Here is a 25,748-nt window from a genome sequence, read left to right as displayed (position 1 = left end):
TCCAGGTTCGCTTTAGAAGTTCAAGTTTGGTGTGGAAAATCTAGGGTCTGTCCAGTAATCGTGTAGATGTCCTGCGGCAGCCAATGCAACTGCTGGGAACAAGATGGTTTCATGTAGCTTCGGGGATTGCTAATTATAAACATATTGAGCAACCTAATGATCCAAGACAAATCAATTCTCTCCGCTCCAAGGCTTAAAGTTGGTTCGAGAGATTTCAGTTGACTCACTGTTGTTCCTGCAAGACTGGAAAAGGAAGGCGCGATCGAGTCGGGAACCCAAAGCGGAATAGCCGATTTCTTGGCGGCCTGAGGAATCAACATTGTTGCCAGGTCATTCTGGTTCTCGAGTCACACAACACAGCATAAAATACGATTGCAGAGTCACACAGACGATCTGAGTCTCCAACCCTGCGAATCTGGAGAGATTATCGCTCAATAGTGGCAGGAAAATGTAGATAAGATCACTCAGAAGGCGAGATCGATCCTCTTTTCCAGATGTGTAGTCTGTGCGACAAGATCAGCCGCATCTGAAGAGCCAAACCAATCTGTGAAGCCGCTGGCGGACCGCGCTCCTTTTTGAAGCAGATCGCAGTCAAGAGGTAACTATAAGAATCGTCGGTGTGGTCTCTCGAGCATCAGCTCTCCTACCTCCGTCCTCTCTATATGAACCTGCAACTGCCGACCCAGCTCTTTCGTTGTTACGCTCTCTCGCAGGCTCACCATAAAAAACCAGGCTCTCCGTTCAACTATCAACGCTGAGATCCTGCCTGTCGCGAGCATCTTCTCGCTCGTATTCATGCGGGGTCTTAATCCCGTTCTCCGGGCTTCTGGACGATAGGACGACACAATGGCCCCTTCTATCACCGCTTCAGGCGCAAAAGTCACGCTGAAGGCGCATCAGAGGCCAGGTGGCTCATTGTAGCCATTTCCAACCCTTCTCCAACTCTTGACTGTGGAAGCGAGTTCTCGCCAGAATGAGGTTGACGATAACCGGCAATCCGAGGCATACTTGCGCGGGGCTGATTCAACAAAGTCTTGTTCTTCATGTGGTGAAAATTACTTAATCGCGCTAATTCGAATATCGATAAAGATGCGAGCTCCAAATTCCAGTCTTGGGCCCTTCTATCTGGGTCTCTAGAGTTGTTGGGACAAGAGATCTGCATAGATTCAGATTCGATCGCCGTGGCCTGAGATTGTCATCACATGCTTGAGAAGAGAAGCTCGTGCTTCCGAGCCTCAAATATCCTTCACGATGACGGTATAAGAGTTCTCCAACGACCCCTTTTGTCAAGGCTGGAGACATCAAAACACAAGAACCACAACGTTGCCCAGAGCAATGGATACCAAAGCCAACCCCAAGGACTCTATCAAGTCCACCTGGCGTGATGGCAGCCGGGATGATTGGAACTTTTACCACTTCCTCATCGACTACTTGAACGTTTACCCCGTCGACCGTGACCAGGAGGTCCCCGTGCACACAAAGGACGAGAAGGTACCCTACGTACCCCAGTGGTCTCTTCATCGTTGGGTGCTCTTCTATTCAGCCATCCCACTTGCCGTTCATCAAGTTTATTCGTCCTATACTGGGCGCACTCTTGGGCCCATCGCAGCCTTCAACTGGTATTTCTTTGCGTTCAATGCCATTGTCATACACGAAGTCAAGATTATTCGCAGGCTTGGTCACAAATTCGGCTTTCTAGACGGCGACAAACACGAGCGTGATGGGATTCCCGATGTGGGTGTGGGCAAGGTCGTTCAGGCCCTCTACAAGACCACTGGCTCGCGTCTTGCAATGGGAGTCTATCTGTCCTACCATGCGAATCAGCTGCCTTCAACAATGAGCTGGGCATGGCTTCCCCTCGAGATTGGCCTCTATGGCATTGTTCTTGACTTTTGGTTCTATTGGTACCACCGAGCGATGCACGATGTGGGCTTTCTGTGGAGGTTTCACCGCACCCACCATTTGACCAAGCACCCCAACCCCTTGCTTTCGGCCTACGCAGACCACGAACAAGAGTTCTTCGACATGGTTGGAGTCCCATTCCTGACTTATATGACTTTAAAGGCCTTTGGGCTACCTATGAGCTTCTACGAGTGGTGGGTCTGCCACCAGTACATTGCCTTTACCGAGGTCCTGGGACATAGCGGCCTACGTCTTCACGGAAATGCACCCTCGACATTGGGCTGGTTACTAGACCTGCTTGGAGCCGACATTGTCATTGAAGATCACGACCTGCATCACCGCAAGGGATACAGAAAGAGTTACAACTATGGGAAGCAGACCCGCCTTTGGGACCGGATCTTTGGCACCTGTCACGATCGGATCGAGTCAGCAAGGGACAATGTCGACTATGTCAACACGGCAGCCATGCCACTCTTTTGAGCGGGGTGCACCCGCATGCCATGAAACGAGACATGATATTTCTACAAGGCGAGGTGGGATGGGTCGCAGGAAACATGGCCCTTGGGAGGACAGCTCTAGAGGATGTATATACAACTTACAATAAACTTTACATACAGCTACTAGAGGAATTGACTATGAACGGTCGATGAATTATCCCGATCAATCCTAATCATCTGCTCAAGTTGTCATGGTCGCCACTGCCGACCACCGCTACACCCGGATCCATCCAATCGTGTTCCAACAGCACACTTATGACTTCAACCTCAAGCGCTCATCAGCATGTCGCTAAATGCGGGGAAACGAATCAGAAAATGAATAATCCTTGGATTAACGATGCTATAACGATGCTATTCCATCAGGTTGTGACAGTCTTTCTTAGCTTCCAACCAATAACTTCTTCGCAACAAGTTGCGTGCTCGAATGGAATCTCGGTACTCACCCATAAGGTTCAACGTAACCAGGGCTCAGTCCAGGTTTCTCCAACATGTGGCCAGACGATACCTACGTCCATCATCACAAATCATGACCTCATCTCCGTCATGCAAGGTTTATATATTGGGGCCCTCACTCCATTCCATTGATCGATCCATCTCCTATCCATCTACAAAGATCACCAAACAAACCGAGTCAATCAGTCAAAAGCACAGTTCAAACAACCCAATAACAAAATGCCTACTGGAAAGCCAAACCCATCTGACGACCCGGAGAGTTTCACCGAGCATTTCAACCAAAATGCCGACTACACCCGGGACAAGAGCCAGAACCAGGGCAAGGAGGCGACTGGAAGCCAGAGCGAGCACCATCAGGGTCTGCGCTCGACCACTATGAACCCCACGGCTGATTCGTTAGGCCAACAGGTTGGTCGTTTCTTTTGAGGCTTCCCTTTATTCATCGCTGTACTGCGAAGCAATAAAGAGAATCTACACACAGTTAAGGACTTGGCTAACGTGGTTGTTATTCTTCAGCAGGGGCGTGCTGAAGAGATCAGCATTGACAGCACGAATGCGGGCGTTGACCATAGTATTTCGAGTTACCACTTCACTGCCGCTAATCTGGCGCATCCGAGTGATAGGGCTGGGCCTGAGGAATAATTGTTCTCTTCATGTATATTCTTTTAAGGAAAGTTGGCTAGGCAGGTGGGACGCGAAGAGATGCCTCCAAACGCATGATTGGAAGACGTCCATCGTTCTCTCGGGTTTAGTATGTTTTTGCAGTCTTTATTGTTGTCTAGTATAAAACCCTACTCCATACCTAGTATTGAAAAAGGGATAGTAACAATACCTATTTGTAACTTGGTCTAATCGGCTCTTCCGCGATATATAACTAAAGCCTCTGCCGTAGACATACGATGAACCACGCGGTTGACTATCTGGTCAGCAACCAAGGAGTCCCTATACATACTCCTGCCTCAGGCACAATAATTAGTCTACATATGTACATACATATAAGCAATGCGAGGCTCGGAACATCATCGGAAGAGATTATTTTTATACCCGGGTTCGAGGCTGTGCAATCTGCTGATGTCGATGTGGCGTATCCTGTGTGGGATCAGCGGATAACTCTGATAAAAAGGCGAGCCCCGTTGTCGGAACCACCTAGTACGAGTTAGGAAAATGCATGTTGCTTGATCACTGTTTGATAAATTCGGTTCCAAGAGGATAGCCGCAGCCTCGCAGGGCCAGGTATCCGTGTGGGTTGGTTGATATCCGGCGTTTCTTCACGGATGGACCCAGGGTATCCCCACTGTACGAGAGACCGCGGTGACGGAACTCGGTCTCGGCTCTTAATTATTGACCCTCAATTCGGCTGCGATTGTAAAGTCGGAATTTGGTAGATGGGTAGCTCAGTGCATACGAGTTGCGAGGCTCAGCCTGGCATGTGCCACTGTGGGCTTGCTGTCCACGGTCCAGACGTGTACATCTATTTAAAACCGCATATGGGCAAGAGCTGAGCATAACTAAGGTTAATCGGATGCTTCAAGAGCTTGATCGAATCATAAGAGGAGAAAAAGAGTTGCCTACAGGCTACTCGGCGTATAGGTATCTATGGTTCAAGCGTGAAACACATGGCCGCAGAAATTTAGGCTCAAGGCGAGAACCAGATGGCTCGACAAGCGGTGCTGTGCTGTGCTGTGCCACACTCCTGCTGCATACGTACGTGGGCTGTAAGTGGGCTAGAGGAATGGAGTACGGAGCGGTCGAGATTTGAGGTCTGAGAAGAAGGCGCTTGGAATAAGTCTCAACCCTTTGTCTGGAGTCTAGACCGGATTTGATGCGGTGAGGTTTTTGGATAGCCCTAGCTGCAGCTTGGGTCAGACTCTGTGGTTCGGCATTGCGATCTGATCCGAGGAAAAACTTTTCCTGTCTCGACTCTAGCCGCGATGCCATTATTTGCTTGTGCACTGGAGAAACGTAGATATTTTCAGACCAAGGGACCGGAATTAGAGGAGGCGTATCGGAATTATTATCAAGCGCCCGGATTTGGGTCTTTGGCCACTGGAAGAGCAGTCTCATGATGAGGGGAGAACTTCTGACAGAGGCCGCGTTTGAAGTCAGTCTCGAATATGCAATGGTGACCTGTGAAAGCCTGCGAGCCACGGAGCATATGCTCAATGGTAAATCGCTTCTCATTATTCACCCCGGGGGTTCTGAGTCCTCAGTTCTGACTCCCCAGGAAACAGCACGTGGTCTTGAGTTGTTCGATCCTGAAAATGCCACACAGGTGGGCTGATGCCATACCTAATAAGGTAACAGGTCCATTGAACCGAGATATCTCAGCCGTTCTTCTGAGAGATTTACCCCTTTCTGAGTTTCTAGAACATCTGAACATGAGCTGTGCTCAAACTTCAAAAGAGCTTAGCGATTGTGATCGTTCGTGGATCGAAGTGGACACAAGCCAGCGAGCGAATGGGAGCAAGCCATCGCAAGGCTGGAACAAATTAGCCAGACAAGAGTCGCACTCCCGACGCTAAGTTCCAAAGTCTTGTCGCAGTGGCTGTGTGCGATATTAAATATGGTGTGCCAAGCTCCAAGTCTCGGCGGTAGTGCACCCCACCCCCCACTTTGGCATCCCACAGGTTGAACTGTGAAACTTGAACCCGAAGGAGCCTTCAAGGATTCTGCAACTTGTATGGAAGACTGAGAAAAACAAGGCCAATTTGCTGAACCACAATCTGGCTGTTCTTTTCAGAGTAAGAGAGCCGGCGCCCGATCCCTGACCGACCGTTACCGGAGTCATGTAAAATCAGTGAAGTGGGCATGCTCCCCTGAAAAGTTGTCGATGAGGAGGAATGGCCCAATGATGTGAACAAAGTCGATTGTTCCTGACGATACTCTTGACAGATTGACACATGTAGGCCAGAAAGGAAGTGTCCATGGACAGTCCTCCGTAGTGGAAGTGGCTTCATTGGTATTCCGGATCACTCGACGTCATCGCATTGTCTTGACTATTGAGCGACTTTGGAGGCGGCAATTGAATACCCCAATTGGTGGCGCTACTGCACCTGTGGAAGTCTCATGGAGCAACGGCTCTCCGGGCCTGAAACGGGAAGAGAACCACTTGCATACTCCGGATTGGGATGCACATTTGTTATTATTCTGTTGCCTGAAGAGATCAGTAAATATAGCACAAGAGAGCGAGTTATTCGCTCTGGCATAATGCGCAGGAATAGTGACTGTAGCATCATAGCATCGGTGCCTTCAGCTATTATTGAGGTTGGACCTCGACGACAGAAAATTGAGGAATTTGCTGGTCTGGACGAAACAGGAGTACTCCTGTCGACATCAGGAAGTTCCACATTGACCGGGAAATTGTATTGCAAATTGTATTGCATTACTGTAAGAATTTGAGGTGGAGCCGCGGGCTTAGGGTGCTGAGCCGGTTGCCCTAGCTCGTCCCGGGCTGGCCTACCAGGCTGCCAAAATCTGCTGAATCATCAGAGGACGCGCAAGCCTTCTTTACCTGTTTCTATTCTCACCGTAAGATACCGGTCACGCCAAATCCCCTGGCGGCTCCTCCTCCATCATCCCGGCGCCCGTCCCATCCTTGGTTGATCGTCAGGATTCCCACCACCTGGCCCTGTTTGTTTCTCCATCTCTGCTTCACCCTGCATCCTTTTCTTATTATTATCCCATCTCTTCCACTTTTTCGGTCTCGACTCATTTCTTGACCATCTGCGCGCCCACCGTGTTTGAATATCTGCTCCGAAGCCACGAACCTCGAGCTCTCGACATCGACCCCCTGTCTTCCCCGGTCGCTTGCTTTCTCCGTCCTCCCTGCTCCCTGCACCTGAACCCTCGCCCGACCTCTCCAAAGCCCGGAGCTACAGGAGTTGACGACCGCTAGGCGATAGTCATCAGATACACGCCTCAACTACCATTCTCAAGTCCTGGAAGACTAGGACTTTCTCTCACACAATGGCGACACTCGCGGAACACCCGACTGTCGCTCCAGCATCTTACGATCAAGACATCGAATCCTTCCTCCACCTCGACCAACTCACCTACACACCCTCAGAGCAGGCCCGATCGAAAATTGGCTTACCAACACAACCGTCTCTTCCCAGCTCAGATTTCGTCTCCAGTGATGCACGAAGCTCCAGCTTCGCTTCATCTAGTCAATCACCGGTCGCATTTCCTGCCCCTAGCCACCAGTATGATGAGCATAAACAGCAGACAGGTCTTCCTCCTGGTGCGTTGGCCCAGGCCATGCCTATCGCCCATATTCCCCAAATGGGATTCAGCGCCCCAAGTCCAGGTTTCGCTATGAATGGGGAAATGTTCCAACCTCAAATCAAGACCGACGTTGCGCTAGATTTCAACTCCACACCGTCTCGTAACCACTCAGAGATGGACTTGGAGGCTGACAGCAGTATGAACACGGCTCCGGCATTCTTTTTCTCGCCAAATGTCAAACCCAACCAGTACATCGATCCTAATGCCCTAGGTGGACAAGAGGTCTTCTCCATGGGCCCGTCTACTCAAGTCGGGCGCATGTATCCCGGGATGCACCAGCGAGCAGCCATGGCTAAGGCTGCTCAGCAACAGAGAGAGCACGATCTGGTTCGCCATCAACAACCACAACAGCTTCTTCAGCAGCCTCACAATCCCGGAACTCCCCAGACTCAGCATCCGCGTGTCTCCAACCCTCTGGTTGATGAACGTATCTCGCGCCTTTTACAGCAAATGAAGGCAGGATCTGCAAGTCCTTCAGATTCATCCCCTTCCCCATCTTCCATGCCACAAATGGCCAAATCCAGAAAGGATGAGCAGGACATGGATGAAGACGAGAGGCTTCTTGCTAGCGAGGAGGGAAAGAAACTGAGTAGCAAGGAGCGCAGGCAGCTCCGAAACAAGGTTTCCGCTCGCGCATTCAGGTCTCGAAGAAAAGGTATTTCAATATTAGCTGGTATGATTTGAACGGGAGACGCTAATTTATCCTATAGAATACATCGGCCACCTGGAGAGTGAGGTCCAGCAGCGAAACAACGAGGTTCAGGAGCTCCGCACTCAAAACCGTGCGCTATTTGAGGAGAATGCCCGCCTCACCGATCTTGCCCGCACCTTATTGTCGTCGCCGCACTTTTCGCAGGTTTTGGATGAGATGAATATCAGTGGTCTTCCAGCTGTCCCACCACAGCAGCCTCACCAGCAACCGCAACCTCAACCACAGCCTTCAGCGATTCCTCAGCCCCAAATGCAGCCCCAAAATATTCCCAAAGAGCCGACCCCCAACCACCCTCAGCAAGAATTCGCATTGCAGCAGAGCTCCCAGATGGGCATGATGATGGTTCCAAGCCAAGGTATCGACGTTGCTGCGATGAACATGAATAATGGGGGCTGGAACACTGGAATTGACTTGAGCTTTGGCAACCCTTCCGTTTTTGCCGTTTTTGAAGTTCCCGAGCCTCCTGTCCTCGACACCGAAGCGCTTACTGGCAAATCCTCAACCTTCTCCGGAGTCAATCTTCCCGAGGTTTCAATCAAGGAAAGATCACAACTTGAATCCCTGCCATCTGTGGACGGCCAAACGCCCGCTGATGCCGGAGACTCGAATGTCGAAATTGACGAGTCTGATCCTGTGCTTGCATTATTTGCCGATCAACCTCAGCAGTCGGTAACGGCAGTACCGTGCGAATCCTCCCCTGCTGATATCGAGATGGGAAAACCTACACTGGAGCTGATTGTCGATGGCGCCTCCAGCAGTGCCGCCAGCCGGCTTGATTACCTCTGCCATAGCATGGAAGCCGCCTTTCAACGCGTCACCATGATGACTGCCCACCTTTCCTAAATCTCCGACATCATACTGCATGATTTCACCCCAAGACTGTACAATCTCCTTGTTATTATCCTTATCCTATTGTCTGCTTCTCAGTGCCTCGGGTAATAAGCACTTCCCCACATCTAGACCAATTTGTTTCTTTTGTGATTGATTTTGAGGCCCACGGCTATATGCCAATTGCCGCCCTTTTCGTCTTGCTGTCGCATATTACCATATTTACTGTTACAGGTGTTATGGATGGTGTTGTGCGCTTACTGGGGGCTGGCTCTATTGAATTTGTACTGGAACAACTGGGAGCGAACTCGTCAAGGAATTAGAATGATTATATAGCTCAATACCAAAATCATCAGAACATCAAATGATTGAGATTATCCCAATATACGGGAGTAACAGACGATTGAGATTGGCGCTATCGATCCACTTTATGATTGATAACTATCGCTCTCCGCCTTCGGCAAAAAAAAGTTGACCCTTGCGACAGGGGATAACGAGAACTCATTTTTCACCACTGCACCATTCAATCTCATATAAACCTCTACAGTTTTGCGAATGAGAAATTTCTGGTTCAGTCAATATCCTGCCCCAAATAGAATCCCGGGAAACCAAGCCCCTTCCTCTCTTAAACGGGCCCTGTCAGCCGGCATTCATGCAGCTTTCATTTTAAGATCACGTTTGACTCATGACTGCTCGTTAGCCCATCGTCAAGGCCGTCTCTCACGTCGTCGGCCAAGTTGGCTTCCTTTCAGCTTTCGGCCAGACTGTTAAGTCGGGCCTCCCGCGCACTCGGCCGTCCATCTTCTCCCCGTGCTGCCTACGCCACAGCAGCTTCGTTCAGACAGGCGAACCGAAAGGGTACTGCGCGCAACGCCAGCCCTCCACTCGCAAACATAGTCGGGAAGGGAAAGTCCACCAAACGAAGAGTGTCGAAATCCGATTTCTCGATTGCTGGGATAGCCACACTACCTCCCCCATCGTACATCCTATCGAATCCCGGCAATTTCAACAAGAAACCCAAGATCTCGCCTAAGTCCTCATCAATGAAGTACTATGCTCAGATTATCACTACGCCGACGGCGGATACGGCTGGGACGACTGTCCTTGTACACTTTGACTCGCAACGCTATCTTTTTGGCCAGATGTCGGAGGGTACACAGCGAGCGTGTAATGAACAATCGGTAAAAGTAGCCAGTGTTACCGATATATTCCTAACAGGCGTCATGAACTGGACCAATACTGGAGGCTTATTTGGCATGGTATTGACGCTGGCTGATACACTTGGAAATTCACTTGCGGCGCTGAAGGAGGCTCAGTTGGCAAAGCAGGCAAATAGGATGAAAATGGAAGGGAGCCCAAAGGAGGGCAGCTCGGACAAACTACAGAAAGGAAAGGATGACAAGCATTCTTTGACCATTCATGGCCCCAAAAACCTCACGCATACTTTGGCAACTGCTCGAAAGTTCATTTTCCGAAAGGGTATGCCACTGTACACTAAGGAATATAGTACGGAGAACACGCATAACGGAACCAAGAAAGAACGACAAATCAAGCCGACTTATGTTGACCAGAACATCAATCTCTGGGCTATACCTGTCGGTCCCAAGCCGCGCACACCATCTAGCCCAAGAAAGAGGAGTCTCGATGAATTCAAAGAAACTACCCCAGTACCGCTAGACGCGATTGACCATGATCAGACTGCCAGGCAATCCATCGTTGCCGACATGTTTAACTCGTCGTGGAGCTTAGATGCCTTGGTGGAGACTCCCCTTGCGGATGTCAAAATGCCTGCACAGTTGTTTGTGCGCAACTCGGAAACCAAGGACTTGGAAAAATATCAGGGGCCGGTTCCCGGGAGTGGCGTGCGTCTTCCCAATATCAATGTCTTCGTGCGCAAGCCGTGGCCTGGTGCGACTGTTGACAATATCCCCCTGACAAAACCGCATGATGAGTCTTTGTGTTACGTGATGAAGTCTCGCGACGTTAGGGGAAAGTTCGATCCTGCAAAGGCCATGGCACTCAATGTCGAAAAAGGACCAAATTTCAGTCTGCTAACAAATGGTCAAAACGTGATTTCTAAAGATGGCAAGGTTGTGACTCCGGAGATGGTCCTTGGCCCTGAACGGCCGGGGAAGGGACTAGCAATAGTCCACTTGCCAACTCCAGACTACGTCGACAGCCTTGTAGACCGGCCGGAATGGACGTCCGCTGCCGTGACTAACGGCCTGACAGCGTTCATATGGGTCCTGGGCCCGGGTGTATGGAGTCACCCGCGACTCCAAAAGTTCGTCGCCGGAATGCAGTTTTGCCGCCACATTGTTTCGAGCCCGGATAAGTGCCCTAACTATCTGGTAATGCAAAGCGCTGCCGGCGCGACTATTCGCATGGCCCGATTGAGGCCTGACAACTATCTTATCCCTGTTCACGACAATCGGGTTAGCTCAGAATCAGAGTCTCGCTCGGAAGCAGGAAACGAAGACTCAAGTGTTGTGCCGGCTGAGCCGGGTCTGATCATCGACATGCAGCCAAAGTTTGCGCTAAATCACTCCGAAGTGGTGCCGCGTCTCAACACAGGATTGATGATTCAACAGATGTCAAAGGCTGCTGTGACGCGGGCCGAAGTCATCAGCAAACGTCTGCGAAAGCCACCGGCCCAAGAAAAAATTCGGCAGTTTTTGAAAGATCTTCCGTCCCCTGATGCGGAGATCATAACGCTCGGGACCGGGTCATCCTTGCCCTCCAAGTATCGCAATGTCTCGAGCACCCTGCTTTATGTTCCCGGGCAAGGATACTACCTATTCGACTGTGGCGAGGGTACACTTGGGCAACTCAAACGTGCGTTTGCTCCTGAGAAGCTTCAAGAGGTTCTCCAGAATCTACGATTGGTTTGGATCAGCCATCTACATGCGGATCATCATCTTGGCACTGCATCTGTGCTTAAGGCATGGTACCACGCAAATTATCCAGAAGGCGTTCCGCGCCCGGGCGAAATCGAAATGGACATGGCCACAATCTTGCAGGACAAGCGGCTGTTCCTCGTATCCGAGCATAGCATGATCCAATGGTTGGAAGAGTACGCTAGCGTCGAGGACTTTGGTTTCGCCAAAATTACGCCTTTGAGTGCAAACCCGTACAAGGAATATGACCAGATCAAAACCACGTTTCGTTACCGTCATTGTTCCGCGATTGGCAATTACCCAGGGAGGGGATCTACGGGTGGGAGTCCTAAGGTCACCGAGCTGCAATTTGGAGACAACAGTACAGCGCCGAATCTCACTCGTCTGCTTCGAGAAGCCACTGGCCTTTCAGACCTCTTAACCACGTACGTCCCCCACTGCAACGGCTCCATGGCCGTCTCCCTAGTGTTCCCCAACGGCTTCAAGGCCTCCTTCTCCGGCGATTGCCGACCCTCGGCCAACTTCGCCAAGATTGGCATGGACTCCACCGTCTTAATCCACGAGGCTACCTTTAACGAAGACATGATCGGTTCCGCCATTGCGAAGAAGCACTCCACAGCGGGCGAAGCCATCGAGGTCGGCCACAAAATGCGCGCTCGCGCCATCCTCCTCACCCATTTCAGCCAGCGGTACCAGAAGGTGGCCGTCGCTACCGCACGGCAATTAGAACAAGCCCAGCATGGTCTTGTCGATGCATCTGACCAAGACGACCCCTCTGACGACATTACGAAAGCAAATATAAGCACCGGGTCCGACAAACCACCACCAGCTGTGGTCCCCGTTGTCACTGCCTTTGACCACATGCGCGTGCGCGTTGGCGACATGTATACCCTATCTGCTTATTCGCCCGCAATGGAGAAGCTATTCAGCACCATCGAACGCGCCAACGAAGAACTCGCCACAATCAGGAAGGAAACTATGGAGAAAGAACTTGCCGCAAAGCAGAAGAAGGGCAAGAAGGGCAAGAAGGGACAGGAGGAAGAGAAGAAGGCAGCAATTACACCCTCGCGCGGTGCGAGCCCTCCGAAATCACCGAAGAAGTCGGCTTGGGACGCGTCTGACAGCGAAAGCGGCTGGAGCACGAGTGATGACGAGGGCCCGACAGAGGCTGTCTCCAGCGCTCTATGAGCTCTGAGACGCAGTGCCCTAGTTGAAGCTGGGCATGCCTTTCGATTTAGCGTATACATGGAAGCTGCATCTATTGAATACATATAGTGTAGTACCATTGTGTCTTGACTAGACTTCTTGTATATTATTTCTCCCGGTTGGAGACTCTTGCTCTCTTCTCCTTCTCTGCTTTTTTCTTGTTGAAGCTCCTCTCATGCCTATGCACTTGTTAGACGGGATACTCCTATTGCAGTTTGTACAGGTAATTGTTTTGGGAGCTGGGAGGGATTATTGAGTACCATTTCCCCTTCATCATCACTGCAAATATCACCAACTAGTATATATTCTTGCATTAAGTTTTGTATATGTATATACAAGCGCATATTCACCCTGAAGTATTTACGTTCTATCATTGCAGGACTCTGGAAAACAGAAAACCACCGCAGCCTCAAAATGACCATCAGGCCCCTCTAGAATCCAGAGACAGCCTTCTCCTTACCATCCTTCCCATACATACCCTCTCCCAGGTTCTGTACACACTCGTTCTTCCAGTTCTGCGGAGTGAACTTGTCGACGATTTCCTTGAATGCGTCGAGAGTACAAAATGTGTCATCGCCGGGCAGGTGGTTTTCTGGCTTCGCGGCGCAGCCAGGAATGCGGACGGGAACGTCGTTGTAGCGGATACGGACGTAGTGTTTTTGCAGGGACTCGCGAGCGGAGTCGGGAAGCGCCGCGAGTGGTGTGCGGGCCGTTGGAGAGGGAGGAAGGTGTGTCTTGGTTGACGAGGAGGTGGAGGAAGACGAGCCGGTGAAGAAAGAGAAAAGACCACCGTTGCTCTGCTTCGAGGTACTGGCAGGAGAGATGGCTGTGCTGGGGTCGTGAGTATGGTCTGCGTGGGAGAAGAGTTCAACAGCGACGGATGAGGTGAAAGGAGGCCATCTTCCGTTCATGGTGCCGAGACTTCCGAGGATAGCGGCGAGGGTTGTGTCGTGGCATCCGCTCATGGCGAACTTGATAGCCTTGCCGTTTGAGGCGGAGGAGCCAGAAGCGGCGGTTTCGCTTCGCCAGCCGCCGTCTACAGCAGTCGTGACCATGCGGTCGGTGATGTCGCCCATCAAAGCCCCGACGCCGAGTTTACGGTACTCGGTGCTCTCATTGTAACCAGTGAACCACTCGTCGACGGCAATTTGTTCCATGTAGGACCGAGCTTTCTTGTTGTAGAATTCAGAGGGGAGTTTGGTCGCGGGCCCGTGAGCATCGCTTGCGTTGATGGTATCCTGGATACCGGATAGACGGGGGTGAGAGTCGACAGCCACTCGGGGTGAGTTTTCCGGCATCCATTTGGAGTAGACGCTGTTGATGTAGTCCATTTCTTCGGTGTCGTTCCCTGGTCAGATAAGCATCATGGCGTCTTTTAGTTTGACGAAAGACGTACATTTCTTCGCAGCTCTGTCGGCAAAGAGCCTAGCAAGCTGTCTAAATCGACGGCAGTTACTCTCATTGGGGAAGAGCGTCTCTTCCGATACCGAACGCGCGACAATAACGGGCGGCTGAAGATCCTGTGTGCGGGCGCTGGGAGGGTACATTCCCCAGAATGCTTGCTGAAGGGACTCTAGAGCTCTGGGAATAGTGGTCGCGCGGAGGTACATGTCTTCAGTGTCGGACTTGATCTTGGGCATGAATCCTAACTGGTCGACATATAGGTGTCGTAGGCGCTGGCCGAGCTGAAAGGTCGTTTCGCGCCCCTTGTCTGTCAATTCACCATGCTGGCTGTCAAAACCTCAGTTAGCTCCAAGGTATATCCATCCGTGCAGCTTATGACTTGCCAGATTCCCTCGATGTCACCACCGGCACCAACAGTAACTATCGACTGATCTCTATCGCCAAATGTTTCCATTTTCCTTCGCCATTGGAAATAGTTCCAGGACGTTAGGCGTTCGTTACCGGCGGCCATTTGTACCATGCGACGCGCAACATTGCAATATGGCCAATCTTGTGAAAAAGGGAGTTGGTCAGCGGCGGAAGGCTATGAACGAGAAGTTGGTCAAGTTACATGGGCTTAATCCTGCCTACAAGGTATTAGCCTGAGCGCCTATGCATCTGGGCGTGGGGAGTGCATACTTCTTCAAATCGCGAGGAAACCGGAGTGCGCTCGCCTGTATAGTTGAATTAGTCGTTGGCCAGCCTAGCATGTCGGTAAGGAGAGATTGTTCGCACCATGTCGTAGAAACTGGAGAGAACAAAAGTTAGTAGTGAGCTCTAACTTCAAGTCGGCATATTTTGCGGGGAAGATCGGTCTACTTACGACTTGCACCAACTGAAGCTTCAATTCCTTGGGATAGAGCTTATTGATCTCCTCCTGGGAGTAGGGTTCGCGAGGGGTAAGGGTGGTCATCAGAGCGAGAGGTCACAGCATCCAGAACACAGGTGTCTGCGGAGAGAGAAGATGAGAGAAAGGTTGGAGTGGCTCCCAACTTTCGTCGGTCCTCTCCGCTAGTGATGGCGGTGATGACGCCAATTGACTGGCTGCCGGCGACAGCCAATCAGCTGACCGGCCAGGGTCACCTGCCACTACAGTATAAATGCGCCTTTTTCTCATTATTTGGCTGGGTTGGTCCTATCGTTACTTGAATACAAGGGCCCCTGCAGGGTACAATGCGTCGATTGACTATGGATTCGTCTCTCGTGAACAACGTCGAGAGATAACGTCCCTGACTATCTACCGTAAAGCGGACTACAACCAGCGCTGCCAAGCCTTCTTCCCCAGCTTATCGCCAGAGCGCACTACTTTCATCCTGCTCTTTCTCCCTTCACTTCTTTCTTTCTTGAACAGCCATCGCCATTTGGTCTTCTGAGCATCTGCCCCGCATATTAATTCCTGGATATTATCTCTTGAAAGTAGCGCCATCCTCAGCAAGCTCTACCCCTCATCTCCACCAGCTCCCGCCCTGTGTATTCGCAGCCTTGATGTGTACCTAGGCAACGAGTATAGGATACATACGCTCCTCGATTTTCTTCCCAACTGGTCCAGTCGTCTGATGTTCAAGATGGGTCTCGCTCTATGAGGGTCTTTTGTTGGCTTTTTTATGTGCACCAGTCCACCCAGGAACACAAGAGCAAACAGCTTCACTATAGGTCTTAGAATCTCTGTATTAGGCTCTAGACCCTAAGCAGCTGGATAATAGTGTGTTGAATGCTCCAATATTCTAGTTCTTTGGGATTCTCTACCGCTTGGTGTTAATATCTGCTCCATCCATAACTTGCGCAACACACTGACCCTTCCCTCCCCCCGTTTGGATCGCCCAAGTATTCTCCTTGGGAATTTGGAAATAACCCGGTAAGTTGCCTGGATACGAGCTCTATCTATGTTCAACCTAATGTTATGACTTAGGATCAACTTTGCATTTGGCGGACTTTGCCAGCGCCGGTGATTCAGACGCTATGGAGGTAAGGTCACCTCTTCCTCATCTGTTTTCTTCTTATTCTTGCTCTCATATTGCGCGGCAATACTGTCTCCCGTCGATTCGGCAGATCGCAGTCCGCTCAGCCCAGTTATCGTGGGTAGCATGGCAATGCGTTTGAGTGACGGAAGAGTGTTTGCCTTGAAGGCGAAACATGATTATGTACTGCTGAGCGCATCCCGATATATCCCATATATGGGTCGAGCTTCAGTACCTTCGTCCTGTCCTTGCCACCCCATGCACTTCATCTACATGGCAAAATGTCGGTGAATTGAACCGGGGCCGGAGAGGCATCTTTTCTCAGATTCCGTTATATTGCAAGGAGCGCGGCCAATAGTCAAGACCAGCTGTGAGCTAAAACTCGAGAATCTTTTACAGGTCGCGAGTCCAACTTCCGGACAGCCTACACAGGCCAAAGCCGCCAAACCTCACGACTTCAAACCCCGGCTCCTCCTCATGGGGCTTCGCCGGTACGCGCCATGGCTACTGAATCAATATTCGCAAGCTGATCATTTGCAGAAGCGGCAAGTCTTCCATCGCAAGCGTTGTCTTCCATAAGATGCCCCCGAATGAGACCCTCTTTCTAGAGTCCACCACACGCATTCAGAAAGATTCAGTTCAGTGAGTGTATCCGCTCCTTTCTTGATATGCATTCTAATGAAGCCAAGCTCGTTTATGGACTTTCAAGTCTGGGATTTCCCCGGCCAATTCGAATATCTTGAATCCTCATTCGATCTCGAGGAGATTTTCGGAAGTCTAGGCGCCCTTGTTTGGGTTATTGATGCGCAAGACGACTACATGGAATCTGTCACACGCCTCAATCGCACCATCCTGACGGTTCAGCAGTACTATCCCAACATCAACATCGAGGTCTTCATCCACAAGGTAGACGGACTCTCCGACGAATACCGGACAGACACTTTCTCGGACATCGTCCAAGTGATTTCCGATGAGTTAAGTGATGCTGGGTATGAGAACGCCCCGGTTCATTACTATCTGACGTCGATCTACGACTACTCGGTTTTCGAAGCCTTTAGCAAGGTCATCCAAAAGCTCATTCCTAACTTGTCCACGCTGGAGAATTTGATCAACACTCTTTCCAACAACTGCGGGTTTGAAAAGAGCTATCTATTCGATGTTTTGAGCAAGATTTACATTGCCTCCGATACTCGTCCTGTGGACATGTCTTGCTATGAGATGTGCTCGGACTACATTGATGTGATTGTTGACATCTCTGAGCTGTATTCGTGGGATCATCCGGATCGCCAAGCGAAGGGAGAACAGAACCAGGAAGCAGAAAGCCATGTCGTGCTGCATGATGAGACTATGATTCACCTCATGGAAATGAACAAGTGCGTAACGCCATCATCCCAGAAGCTGCCCGGATTGCTAATCTATGCAGATATCTTTGCCTTGTCTCCGTCATCCGCAACCCCGAAGCGAAGGAGAAGAAGGGATTGATTGATATGAACTGCCGCACGTTTCAACAAGCGCTCAACGATGTCTTCTCGCGCAGTTGGGAGCAAGACCAGGACGGTGAGCAAAGTCAGGATCATGCAGAAGCACGACAGATAGGAGGAACGGCCACGAACAACTTCTTGACATTATGAATGAGATCTTTCTTGTATTTCTGTTGCTTAACCTTTGAACCTTTCGAGTTCGAGGATATGATTTGGCCAGTGTTGGGTAGACCCTAAATGGCATCGGACTGCCTTTACTGGGGAAACGTCTTACACTAGTACGTGGCTTCATCATGGACATAGCGGACTCTCGTACGACCCAATGACTGACGTAACCGCACTTTTCTGTTCAGTAAATGTTGTAACCGTAATTTCGCAGACCAGATGATGCGCGCCTGAGGCAGAAACGCAAAAGCTAGTCTCGGACGCGAAACAACCTTTTTCCGCAGACGCTAAGAAAAAAGTAACTCTTCTTCATCTTCAGGTTCTTTGCTGCTCTCGAAAGACAACACTACTGCGTAACTCCCTGCGAGAAGCAAAATTGCTTCTGCTCGGACTGCAACACACAAGCTCAAAAAATGTAGAGCTGCATTTGTATACTAGTCCGGCAGCATCCTCACCGCGACACCGTCTTGATTTCTCAATTCACCATTGGTAAGCTCCAATCACCTTTCCTTTTCATGAACGAAGTCAAAGCCTCGACATACCTTCACTTCATACTGTCTATTTTCCTATCTGCCCTTCAATCTCGATGATGAAAAAGTTTTCCACATTCGCAGTTTCCACGCTACTAGCCGTCGCATGAACCCAATTCAGACGTGCTCTGAGCGCAAGTACTTCCTTGGATGTCTGATGAGATTTTACCTGACGCACTGTCCTCACTCATTTTGCTTTTTATGGGCTTTGCTGATTGTTTGAAAGACCGATTTAGGTCATGTACAACGGCTGAGTATACACATACGATCGGCATACTCCGTACACATCCTAGGCACTTGGAAGGCAGTGAAGGTCCGAGCATATGCAAGGCATCAATAAGCTTGAAGTGCATTGGACGGCGAACACTATATTTACCAGCTCAGTCTTCATAACAGCCTCTAGAGAAATTGAATACGATCTCAAAATTTTTGGCCTTTTAAGAGCTTCCTGAATAATCTGTAAAACTACGTAAGCGATGCCTCGGCTTAGAATCCGCGAGAATGCCTCATGTATGAACCACTGCCAACCTGAAACTACAACCCTGCACTTTGCAACGGCATTTGTCCGATCATCATCCGGCATTTCCTCCCAGGGGTTTGCTTCCAAATATCTGTCCTTTCACTGGCAGGCGCATTATTTATACTCCATCACCTTTTCATCAACTGAACTGCAACCATAACCTACACAGATGCCAGTTTAGCGATGCCTGAACTCCGCCAGAGAACAAACGTGCCCAGCAGCGCACCTGGTGCTTCGAAAAATGAGGTCCCCGCTGCTTCTCAGCGCCGTGATACTCGCAGCGGTGGAATCGGTTTCCTCGATGTCATCCGCATCCTGGTGACGCTTGTCGCCGTCTCTTGCGGTCTATCATACTACCTTACCTCTTCCGAATCCCTCACTTGGGGATACAAACCCTGGTTTACGAATTGGTCGCAGCTCGCCCGATATATCGTACGTTTCTCCCCCCGCCAGCCCGGCACCTCTGTCCCCTCCCCTCTCGACACAGACATACTAACATCCTCAACAGCAAGGTCCAGTCCTCCTGACCCCCGCCGAACTCTCCCTCCATGATGGCACGAACCCCTCGCTCCCAATCTACGTCGCCGTAAACGGCACCATCTTCGACGTCTCCGCGAATCCCGGCATGTACGGCCCAGGCGGTTCATACCACTTCTTCGCGGGACGAGACGCAACACGCGCTTTCGTGACGGGTTGCTTCCAGGAGGATCTTACCGACGATCTTACGGGCGTGGAGGAGATGTTTATCCCCATTGATGAGCCCGGGGAGTTGGAGAAGCTGAGTAGTGGGGAGAGGAAGAAGCGGAGGGAGCAGGATGTGCGGCTTGCGCGGAAGAGGGTTGAGAAGCAGGTGAATCATTGGGTTGGGTTCTTTGGGAAACATAAGAAGTATTTTGAGGTTGGGAGGGTTGTGAAGGATGGGAGTGTAAAGGATGAGCTGGCGGGGAAGAGGGAGCTTTGTGAGGCGGCGAAGAAGCAGAGGCCGAAGAGGGAGAAGAGTGCTTAAGGTGTTTGATATCCGACTACAAGGAAAGGGTATTTCGGTTGTTCCTTATGCGGTGGACATATCCGGACCATTACGTCTTTGAGCATTGAGCCAGAAATTGAACAGTTTTATCAGGTTGATTTGATTGAGGGAGTCACTGTAATGTACTTGACACGTCCAGTAGCGCGACTTTTCATTCCAAGTGAAATTGATTTATCGAACCACAAACATCATTCGCCCAGCCGAATTCGAATTTTAAAGATATCGTTCGTAGCAAAGGTATCATAAGCACCGCGAGAGAAAATTCGTGACGGAAAACGTTTACTCGGCGGTAACGGCGCGGGCTACATCATTCGTAAGCATATGAGATCTGCCAACGCACAAAGACAAGAGACGTACTGTAGATGTTCATCTTGGAGTGACCGACAACCTTCTTGATCTGTCCCTTCTCCTCGAGATCAGCGAGGGCCTTGCGGGCCAAGCTGCCGTTGATCTTGAGACGGTCGACGAGGGTGGCGACGGTGATGAGGCGGTAGGACTGGACGTCCTTGTTGAGCCTCTCAGCGGTCTGCTTCTCGAGGACGACGGCGTGCTGGGCCTTGTCCTTGACTATACGGCGAAATCATAGTTAGCCCACTGTGCTCGATCCTCCTGCTATCGTAGCGAATCTTCGTGTGGAATGAGAATATTCTTCTCTGCCGATGCGGGAATCGAGGATCATTCGGTGATGGGAGATGATGGGAGATGAGGACGGTGAAAGCATACCCTTGCCCTTGGACCACTTCTTCTTCTGCTTGCCTGCGGGAGCCTATTCAATCATTAGTATCATTGTCGGCGATCATATCTTTCGTTGAGACTGCAAGGTAGCACTCACCATTTTGTCTGTGTGGTTGTTCGACTGAGAGCTGCAAGACTGAAGCGTCTGGAAGTTCAGCCCAACTTCAAAATTCGAGTGGGGATGACCGGGGTCACGTGAAGGTCAACCCTAAGCCCTGGCTCTTTCGGTTAAAGTTCACGTGATCCCCGTTCCGCCCATGGTGAACTATAGCGTTTCTGCCTCAGTAGTCAGGCATCAGGAACGATCGACGTAGGTAGGACTATACAGAACCCCAATTTGTCTGAGTCTGAATCTTTTGGTTTGGGTAAAGCCCGTTTCACAACTCAGCATGCCAGGGGCTCTGCTTTGCATTGAGTTGTGGGTTGGCTTGCTACGAACTTATCACTCGTGGAGCTGTTGGGCTGAAGTTTCATCGATTCATATGTGTGCTATGGCTACCAGGAGCAACCTTCCCAGCAAGAGTATTCAGGCATTGGAATTGCGCTGTGCCCTGCTCTTCTCCTGGTCCAATATATCCCAGGACATAATCATCCGGAGTTCCGAACCAGAACCTTGATTTGTCACCCTCATCTGAAGGCAACCATCGCACATCCAGTTTCGCATTTTCGTTTCGTGAAACAGGAATACGTACGACAGACGGGGCACGGTGCGGACTCCAGTACCGAACACCAGGAAGAGCACTATTGGCCGTAGTAATGAGTAGTTGTATGCTCGAATGATGCCATACAACTTGCCTGACGGCATGCTCATGTACCAAGGCCGAGACTAATACAGGGGTGTTTTCCAATCCCCAGATCCAGACAACGTTTGGCCGGGTTTGATCCACGGTGCCCAGAAGAGCACCATTATAGCTAAATCCCATCAATGACGCCCCTCGTAAGGTAGTCGAGGGTTCGGGCAATGTGGTAAAAGCAGAAGAGCTTGAAGATTCGGCGTATTCCAAAGCCATGCCGCCCGCGGCGTATCGCTCTCTCCATATACTAGGAGCATGTTGCTCAATCTGGAACACGTGTGAAAGTGTGGCGGAGCAAGAGAACTATCCCAGTCAGCAAGACTGCTTTAGTGCTGGCGAACGCATACTTACTGTTCTAGACTGAAGAAGGTCGACCGTACCATCAACCTTTCCAACAGCCAACACCTCCGACTGATTACCATGGGGAGGAATGGGGCTCCATTCAATCCCCTTGACACCCAAATCAAGTGACTCATCTGACCCAGAGGGCCCTGTATACGCCCTGAAAAGCTGGCCATCGGCCGTGAATATGAGAACCTTAGTGCCCGCACTGGCAGCATCCCATACGGCTATCCATTGCCCGTCCGGGCTCCATTTCAAGCCCTGCGCGTCCACTGTTGGGAGGACCTCGCGTCCGATAAGTTCGTACGAGCGAGGCTCGTGGATGGTCAAAGTATCATTTGCGTCGGGTTTAAGTAAGATGGCAAGCTGCCCTGTTTTTGGCCGATATCCGAAACCATTATGGTGGGCGAACTTGGGCGTTTTTATGACGTGACTGCGACCAGTGTCTAATCCAAAAATGGTGAGTTTTGTGTTCCACGAATGAAACAGAACCACCTCATTCTCGTCGCTCCCAAAATCAATGTTCAGGGCACCAGATTCGATGTTCTCAATCTCAGCAAGTTGCTGCAGCGGGTTCAGGATCCAAACAAGGATACGGGAGTCGCTTGCACATAGCAAGCGGCGAGAAGGCTCGCCCCGCCTTGAACGGGAGAATCTTAGGAATTTGCATGCTGTTTCCTTGACCTTCACAATCTGTACCTCTTTGAACTCCGAAGAAGTTGGGTTGAGATGGATAACAAGATCTTTTCCGTTCAACTGGGTGGCATATTCTCCACCATCTGACAGTGAGATTGAAGAAGGTACTATATCAGAGTCTTAGCAAGGAGCCAATTTAGTTAAGCAAAATATGTAACTTCAACTTACCCCCTCCGCCAAGCGAGTCCGTTGTTGACGTTGGTGTTGGACATGTTCGCGACATATTCAGCAAAGAACATGCCACATCCCGCACTTCCGCAAATGCACGAGCCAGACGTGTTTATCAATCCTGTAAAGCGAACTCAACGCCTTCGTCCAATCTTTGCTCTGTAGTCAGGTATAGTGAGTTCCTTTGCTGGAAGAGGCGGGATGGAGAGTGAAACCCCGGTTACGGCTAGTCTGCAAACAAAACAGTATCGATAAGAGATAAGAAGGAATATAGATTTTCCCACCCCGAGATATCAGCGCCGCCGAAAATTGTTCTCCGCAAGAGGTGTGACCCAAAAGTTACGCAGTTGCGCTTCAAACTCTTTAAACGCTCCTCCTTTCCGTCTATCATCATACGGCTCCTGCGGTTCGCGACCCCTAATCTGGGGCGACATATACTCGGTTTTACACGTTCGATCCTTGGCAAAATGGCCGTCTCGGAATCAATCACCGCCCCCAGCAATAGCAGCGCAGTTCAGAATGCGCCGAAGCCGGAGCCGGTACCAGGAAAGAAGCTGCATGGGAGGGAATTTTACAAGAGCATAGGCTCCCCGAAATACATAGTTGCGCCCATGGTCGACCGGTCTGAATTTGTGGGTATACGCCCAGCAACTCGTCCACCGAAAGCTAACGGCTGTTTCTAACAGGCATGGCGCATGCTCACTCGCTCCTTCATACCCCCAGAAGAAAGCAAATTGCTTCTCGCATACTCCCCAATGTTCCACGCTCGTTTATTCCGTGAAGAGGCCGGCTACCGCGCAAAAATGTTCCAGCCCACCCGCGCTCATGCCGGCCGCAAAGGCGATGACTCGATATACCTCGACGGGAACCCTGCAATTGATCGCCCGTTCTTTGTACAATTCTGCGCGAACAACCCCGATGATTTTCTCGAATCAGCGCGCCTTGCAGCGCCTTACTGTGACGCCGTCGACCTCAATCTAGGCTGCCCACAGGGCATCGCGCGAAAAGGCCATTATGGAGCTTTCTTACAAGAGGACTGGGATTTGATATATAGATTGATCAACCGACTACACAAAGAACTTCCAATTCCGGTCACAGCAAAGTTCAGAATCCAGGAATCAAAGGAGAAAACATTGGAATATGCAAAGATGATTCTATCAGCGGGCGCGAGTATAATTACACTCCACGGGCGGACAAGGGAACAGAAAGGTCATAATACCGGATTGGCTGATTGGAGTTATATCCGGTATCTTCGGGATCACCTGCCACCGGAGACAGTCATCTTCGCCAACGGTAACAATCTGAACTATGACGACGTGCAACGGTGCCTCGAAGCGACGAAAGCGGATGGTGTGATGAGTGCTGAGGGCAATCTGAGCGACCCATCCATCTTCAGCAAGCCCCCTCCAGTTGGCAGCGAGGGAAGGGAATACTGGCGAGGCAGAGACGGCAAGGGAGGATATCGCATCGACGCAGTATTCCGCCGCTACCTGGATATCATTTACAAATACGTTCTCGAGAAGCCGCCCCCCGAACGAAAACCTCTCTACTTGCCGTCGGATCCGGAGGAAGAGCACCTTACAGAGTCAGACCCAGATGAGGAGGAAGGCCCACAAAGGAAGAAACAGAAACGGGGGAAGACAGAAACCTACCCCAATAGCCCCAACCTCAAATTCATGCAGGCCCATCTCTTTCAGCTCTTTCGGCCTTTGATCTCGACACACACGAATGTTAGGGACGCTCTTGCGAAATCAGGGCCTCACGATATGGCAACCTTCGAGCGAACACTGTCCATTCTCGAACGGGAGGTCAAGAAAGGTCTCAAGGAATACGAACAATTCCCAGAGCGCTTCGAATCCAAGCCAGACCCAAGTCTAACTGGTTCTAAGGCCACCATTGCTGAATACGGTCGACCGTTCTGGGTCTGTCAACCACACATTCGTCCAACACCAGAGGAGGCTCTGGAAGCAGGCGCGCTTCAAGAGAAGAAGGGTGAGAAGAAGAAAAAGCAAGAGAATGGCGAGGCTCTAGACAAGGTTGCTACCTCGGTTAAGACTCCTACGGAATCCGTCAACACACCGACGACAGCAGCAAAAGATGCGTTGTTGAGTGGTTGAACCGGGACGTCGGTCAGTGATTTTTAGCGGTTATAGAAGCATAATTTTAGCGCCATACACCCTGTACATAGACTATATATCCTGATGCATAACGGTTGATATCAGATTAGACCTGGTTTTTTTTGGTCAAGTTCACAGTGCTGTGCGTATATCATGGTATCAAAATAGAGATTCGTAGAACCCAAACACCAAACACCATAACCCCAAGCGAAAAGGGCGTATCGACGCTCAAAAATCCATAGCAAGCTGCGGTCCCATCTTCTCCAGATCCTCAACCTACACGCGTGCAAAATTAGCAAGACTATAGCCTCACAAGGAAGATACTTGTAAGAAAACAAACCTCTAAAAACCCGTCTCCAATACCACCACCTGTGCCACTCTCTGACCTTTCATAGGCCGCCCTCGCAACAGCCTCCCTCACAAAGACATCAATATACTTTGCAACAACGGCATTCGCATCTTTGGCGATCTTCGTCTTCTCCTTGCGAAAGTGGTGATGGAGTAACTTTGTCAGGAGCTTCTGCGGGATCAGGGGCTCGGACGAAATCACTTCTTCGGTGTCTGGATCCTTGTGATGTGTGATTTCGGCGAGGATGTAGTCCGCCTCGTCGGCGGAGTTGGTCTCGTGGTCGAAGTTGCGGTGTTCGGAGTCTGAGTCGGAGGAGGTTGCTGCGTCATCGGATGCGTCTGAAGGTGGGGAGGGGTTTACTTTTCGGCGGTTGGCTGTTGTCTTTGACGAGGACGCTGAGGTTTTTGGTTTTGAGGATGCGCCGGTTGTGGTTGGCTTGGTGGGCTTTGTGGTAGTTGGTTTAGTGCTGCTTGACGGTTTGGATGCGCCGGCTGTTGTTGATGAGGCTCGACTGGGCGGTTTGAAGGGGAGGTGCCGGCGCTTTTGTGCAGGTCGCCGCTCTGGAGGCATATTCGATTGCTGCCCCGTTGTTTTGCGGCGCTCAATACTAAGGTACTAATCAACAATTGAGTGATTGAAGTCAG

The 25,748-nt window shown here is 50.6% G+C and overlaps 12 protein-coding genes across 12 annotated transcripts; 7 read left to right on the top strand and 5 right to left on the bottom strand.

The window, feature by feature from the left end:
* The first annotated feature begins 1,066 nt into the window (after nt 1-1,066).
* Nucleotides 1,067-2,607, top strand: BJX68DRAFT_160018 (sterol desaturase family protein). Its single transcript, XM_071036841.1, has one exon. The coding sequence runs from the start codon at nt 1,336-1,338 to the stop codon at nt 2,380-2,382; it is 1,047 nt and encodes a 348-aa protein (XP_070903252.1). The 5' UTR covers nt 1,067-1,335; the 3' UTR covers nt 2,383-2,607.
* A 464-nt stretch (nt 2,608-3,071) lies between these two features.
* Nucleotides 3,072-3,494, top strand: BJX68DRAFT_262639 (uncharacterized protein; the record flags this gene model as incomplete). The annotated part of the gene is made up of 2 exons (XM_071044493.1): nt 3,072-3,260; nt 3,372-3,494. 2 exons carry the CDS (start codon nt 3,072-3,074, stop codon nt 3,492-3,494), a joined length of 312 nt encoding a protein of 103 aa, XP_070903251.1.
* Nucleotides 3,495-4,369: 875 nt separating this feature from the next.
* BJX68DRAFT_227872 (uncharacterized protein) lies at nt 4,370-5,365 on the bottom strand. The gene has a single exon (XM_071038767.1). The coding sequence runs from the start codon at nt 5,031-5,033 to the stop codon at nt 4,428-4,430; it is 606 nt and encodes a 201-aa protein (XP_070903250.1). The 5' UTR covers nt 5,034-5,365; the 3' UTR covers nt 4,370-4,427.
* Nucleotides 5,366-6,426: 1,061 nt separating this feature from the next.
* On the top strand, nt 6,427-9,041 carry BJX68DRAFT_227870 (uncharacterized protein). The gene is made up of 2 exons (XM_071038766.1): nt 6,427-7,791; nt 7,847-9,041. Exons 1-2 carry the CDS (start codon nt 6,819-6,821, stop codon nt 8,689-8,691), a joined length of 1,818 nt encoding a protein of 605 aa, XP_070903249.1. The 5' UTR covers nt 6,427-6,818; the 3' UTR covers nt 8,692-9,041.
* A 127-nt stretch (nt 9,042-9,168) lies between these two features.
* Nucleotides 9,169-13,076, top strand: BJX68DRAFT_227867 (ribonuclease Z). Its single transcript, XM_071038765.1, has one exon. It carries the CDS (start codon nt 9,720-9,722, stop codon nt 12,759-12,761), a length of 3,042 nt encoding a protein of 1,013 aa, XP_070903248.1. The 5' UTR covers nt 9,169-9,719; the 3' UTR covers nt 12,762-13,076.
* BJX68DRAFT_227858 (putative acid phosphatase) lies at nt 13,077-15,358 on the bottom strand. The gene is made up of 7 exons (XM_071038764.1): nt 15,046-15,358; nt 14,958-14,970; nt 14,862-14,896; nt 14,794-14,809; nt 14,567-14,732; nt 14,176-14,510; nt 13,077-14,127 (listed from the first exon to the last, which is right to left on the bottom strand). The coding sequence occupies exons 1-7, from the start codon at nt 15,133-15,135 to the stop codon at nt 13,211-13,213; spliced, it is 1,572 nt and encodes a 523-aa protein (XP_070903247.1). The 5' UTR covers nt 15,136-15,358; the 3' UTR covers nt 13,077-13,210.
* A 1,299-nt stretch (nt 15,359-16,657) lies between these two features.
* BJX68DRAFT_262635 (GTR/RAG family Ras-related GTP-binding protein) lies at nt 16,658-17,811 on the top strand (the record flags this gene model as incomplete). Its single annotated transcript, XM_071044492.1, has 4 exons — nt 16,658-16,671; nt 16,721-16,822; nt 16,870-17,553; nt 17,604-17,811. 4 exons carry the CDS (start codon nt 16,658-16,660, stop codon nt 17,809-17,811), a joined length of 1,008 nt encoding a protein of 335 aa, XP_070903246.1.
* A 1,039-nt stretch (nt 17,812-18,850) lies between these two features.
* On the top strand, nt 18,851-19,985 carry BJX68DRAFT_227853 (putative heme/steroid binding domain protein). The gene is made up of 2 exons (XM_071038763.1): nt 18,851-19,308; nt 19,385-19,985. The coding sequence occupies exons 1-2, from the start codon at nt 19,060-19,062 to the stop codon at nt 19,880-19,882; spliced, it is 747 nt and encodes a 248-aa protein (XP_070903245.1). The 5' UTR covers nt 18,851-19,059; the 3' UTR covers nt 19,883-19,985.
* On the bottom strand, nt 19,986-20,780 carry BJX68DRAFT_227851 (40S ribosomal protein eS25). Its single transcript, XM_071038762.1, has 4 exons — nt 20,736-20,780; nt 20,627-20,669; nt 20,261-20,470; nt 19,986-20,205 (listed from the first exon to the last, which is right to left on the bottom strand). Exons 1-4 carry the CDS (start codon nt 20,736-20,738, stop codon nt 20,183-20,185), a joined length of 279 nt encoding a protein of 92 aa, XP_070903244.1. The 5' UTR covers nt 20,739-20,780; the 3' UTR covers nt 19,986-20,182.
* A 318-nt stretch (nt 20,781-21,098) lies between these two features.
* BJX68DRAFT_227848 (uncharacterized protein) lies at nt 21,099-22,830 on the bottom strand. The gene is made up of 3 exons (XM_071038761.1): nt 22,639-22,830; nt 21,784-22,577; nt 21,099-21,735 (listed from the first exon to the last, which is right to left on the bottom strand). Exons 1-3 carry the CDS (start codon nt 22,691-22,693, stop codon nt 21,109-21,111), a joined length of 1,476 nt encoding a protein of 491 aa, XP_070903243.1. The 5' UTR covers nt 22,694-22,830; the 3' UTR covers nt 21,099-21,108.
* Nucleotides 22,831-23,105: 275 nt separating this feature from the next.
* Nucleotides 23,106-24,755, top strand: BJX68DRAFT_262632 (tRNA-dihydrouridine synthase family protein; the record flags this gene model as incomplete). The annotated part of the gene is made up of 2 exons (XM_071044491.1): nt 23,106-23,270; nt 23,325-24,755. 2 exons carry the CDS (start codon nt 23,106-23,108, stop codon nt 24,753-24,755), a joined length of 1,596 nt encoding a protein of 531 aa, XP_070903242.1.
* A 114-nt stretch (nt 24,756-24,869) lies between these two features.
* Nucleotides 24,870-25,744, bottom strand: BJX68DRAFT_159786 (CENP-X/MHF2 family protein). The gene is made up of 2 exons (XM_071036840.1): nt 25,096-25,744; nt 24,870-25,031 (listed from the first exon to the last, which is right to left on the bottom strand). Exons 1-2 carry the CDS (start codon nt 25,672-25,674, stop codon nt 24,984-24,986), a joined length of 627 nt encoding a protein of 208 aa, XP_070903241.1. The 5' UTR covers nt 25,675-25,744; the 3' UTR covers nt 24,870-24,983.
* Between the last annotated feature and the right edge of the window lie 4 nt (nt 25,745-25,748).

This window comes from Aspergillus pseudodeflectus (assembly GCF_044049435.1).
Source record: "Aspergillus pseudodeflectus strain CBS 756.74 chromosome Unknown BJX68scaffold_5, whole genome shotgun sequence".
NCBI classification, from domain to species: domain Eukaryota; kingdom Fungi; phylum Ascomycota; class Eurotiomycetes; order Eurotiales; family Aspergillaceae; genus Aspergillus; species Aspergillus pseudodeflectus.
The sequence above is the reverse complement of the archived record's forward strand: the minus strand, read 5'-3'. Positions and strand labels throughout refer to the sequence as shown.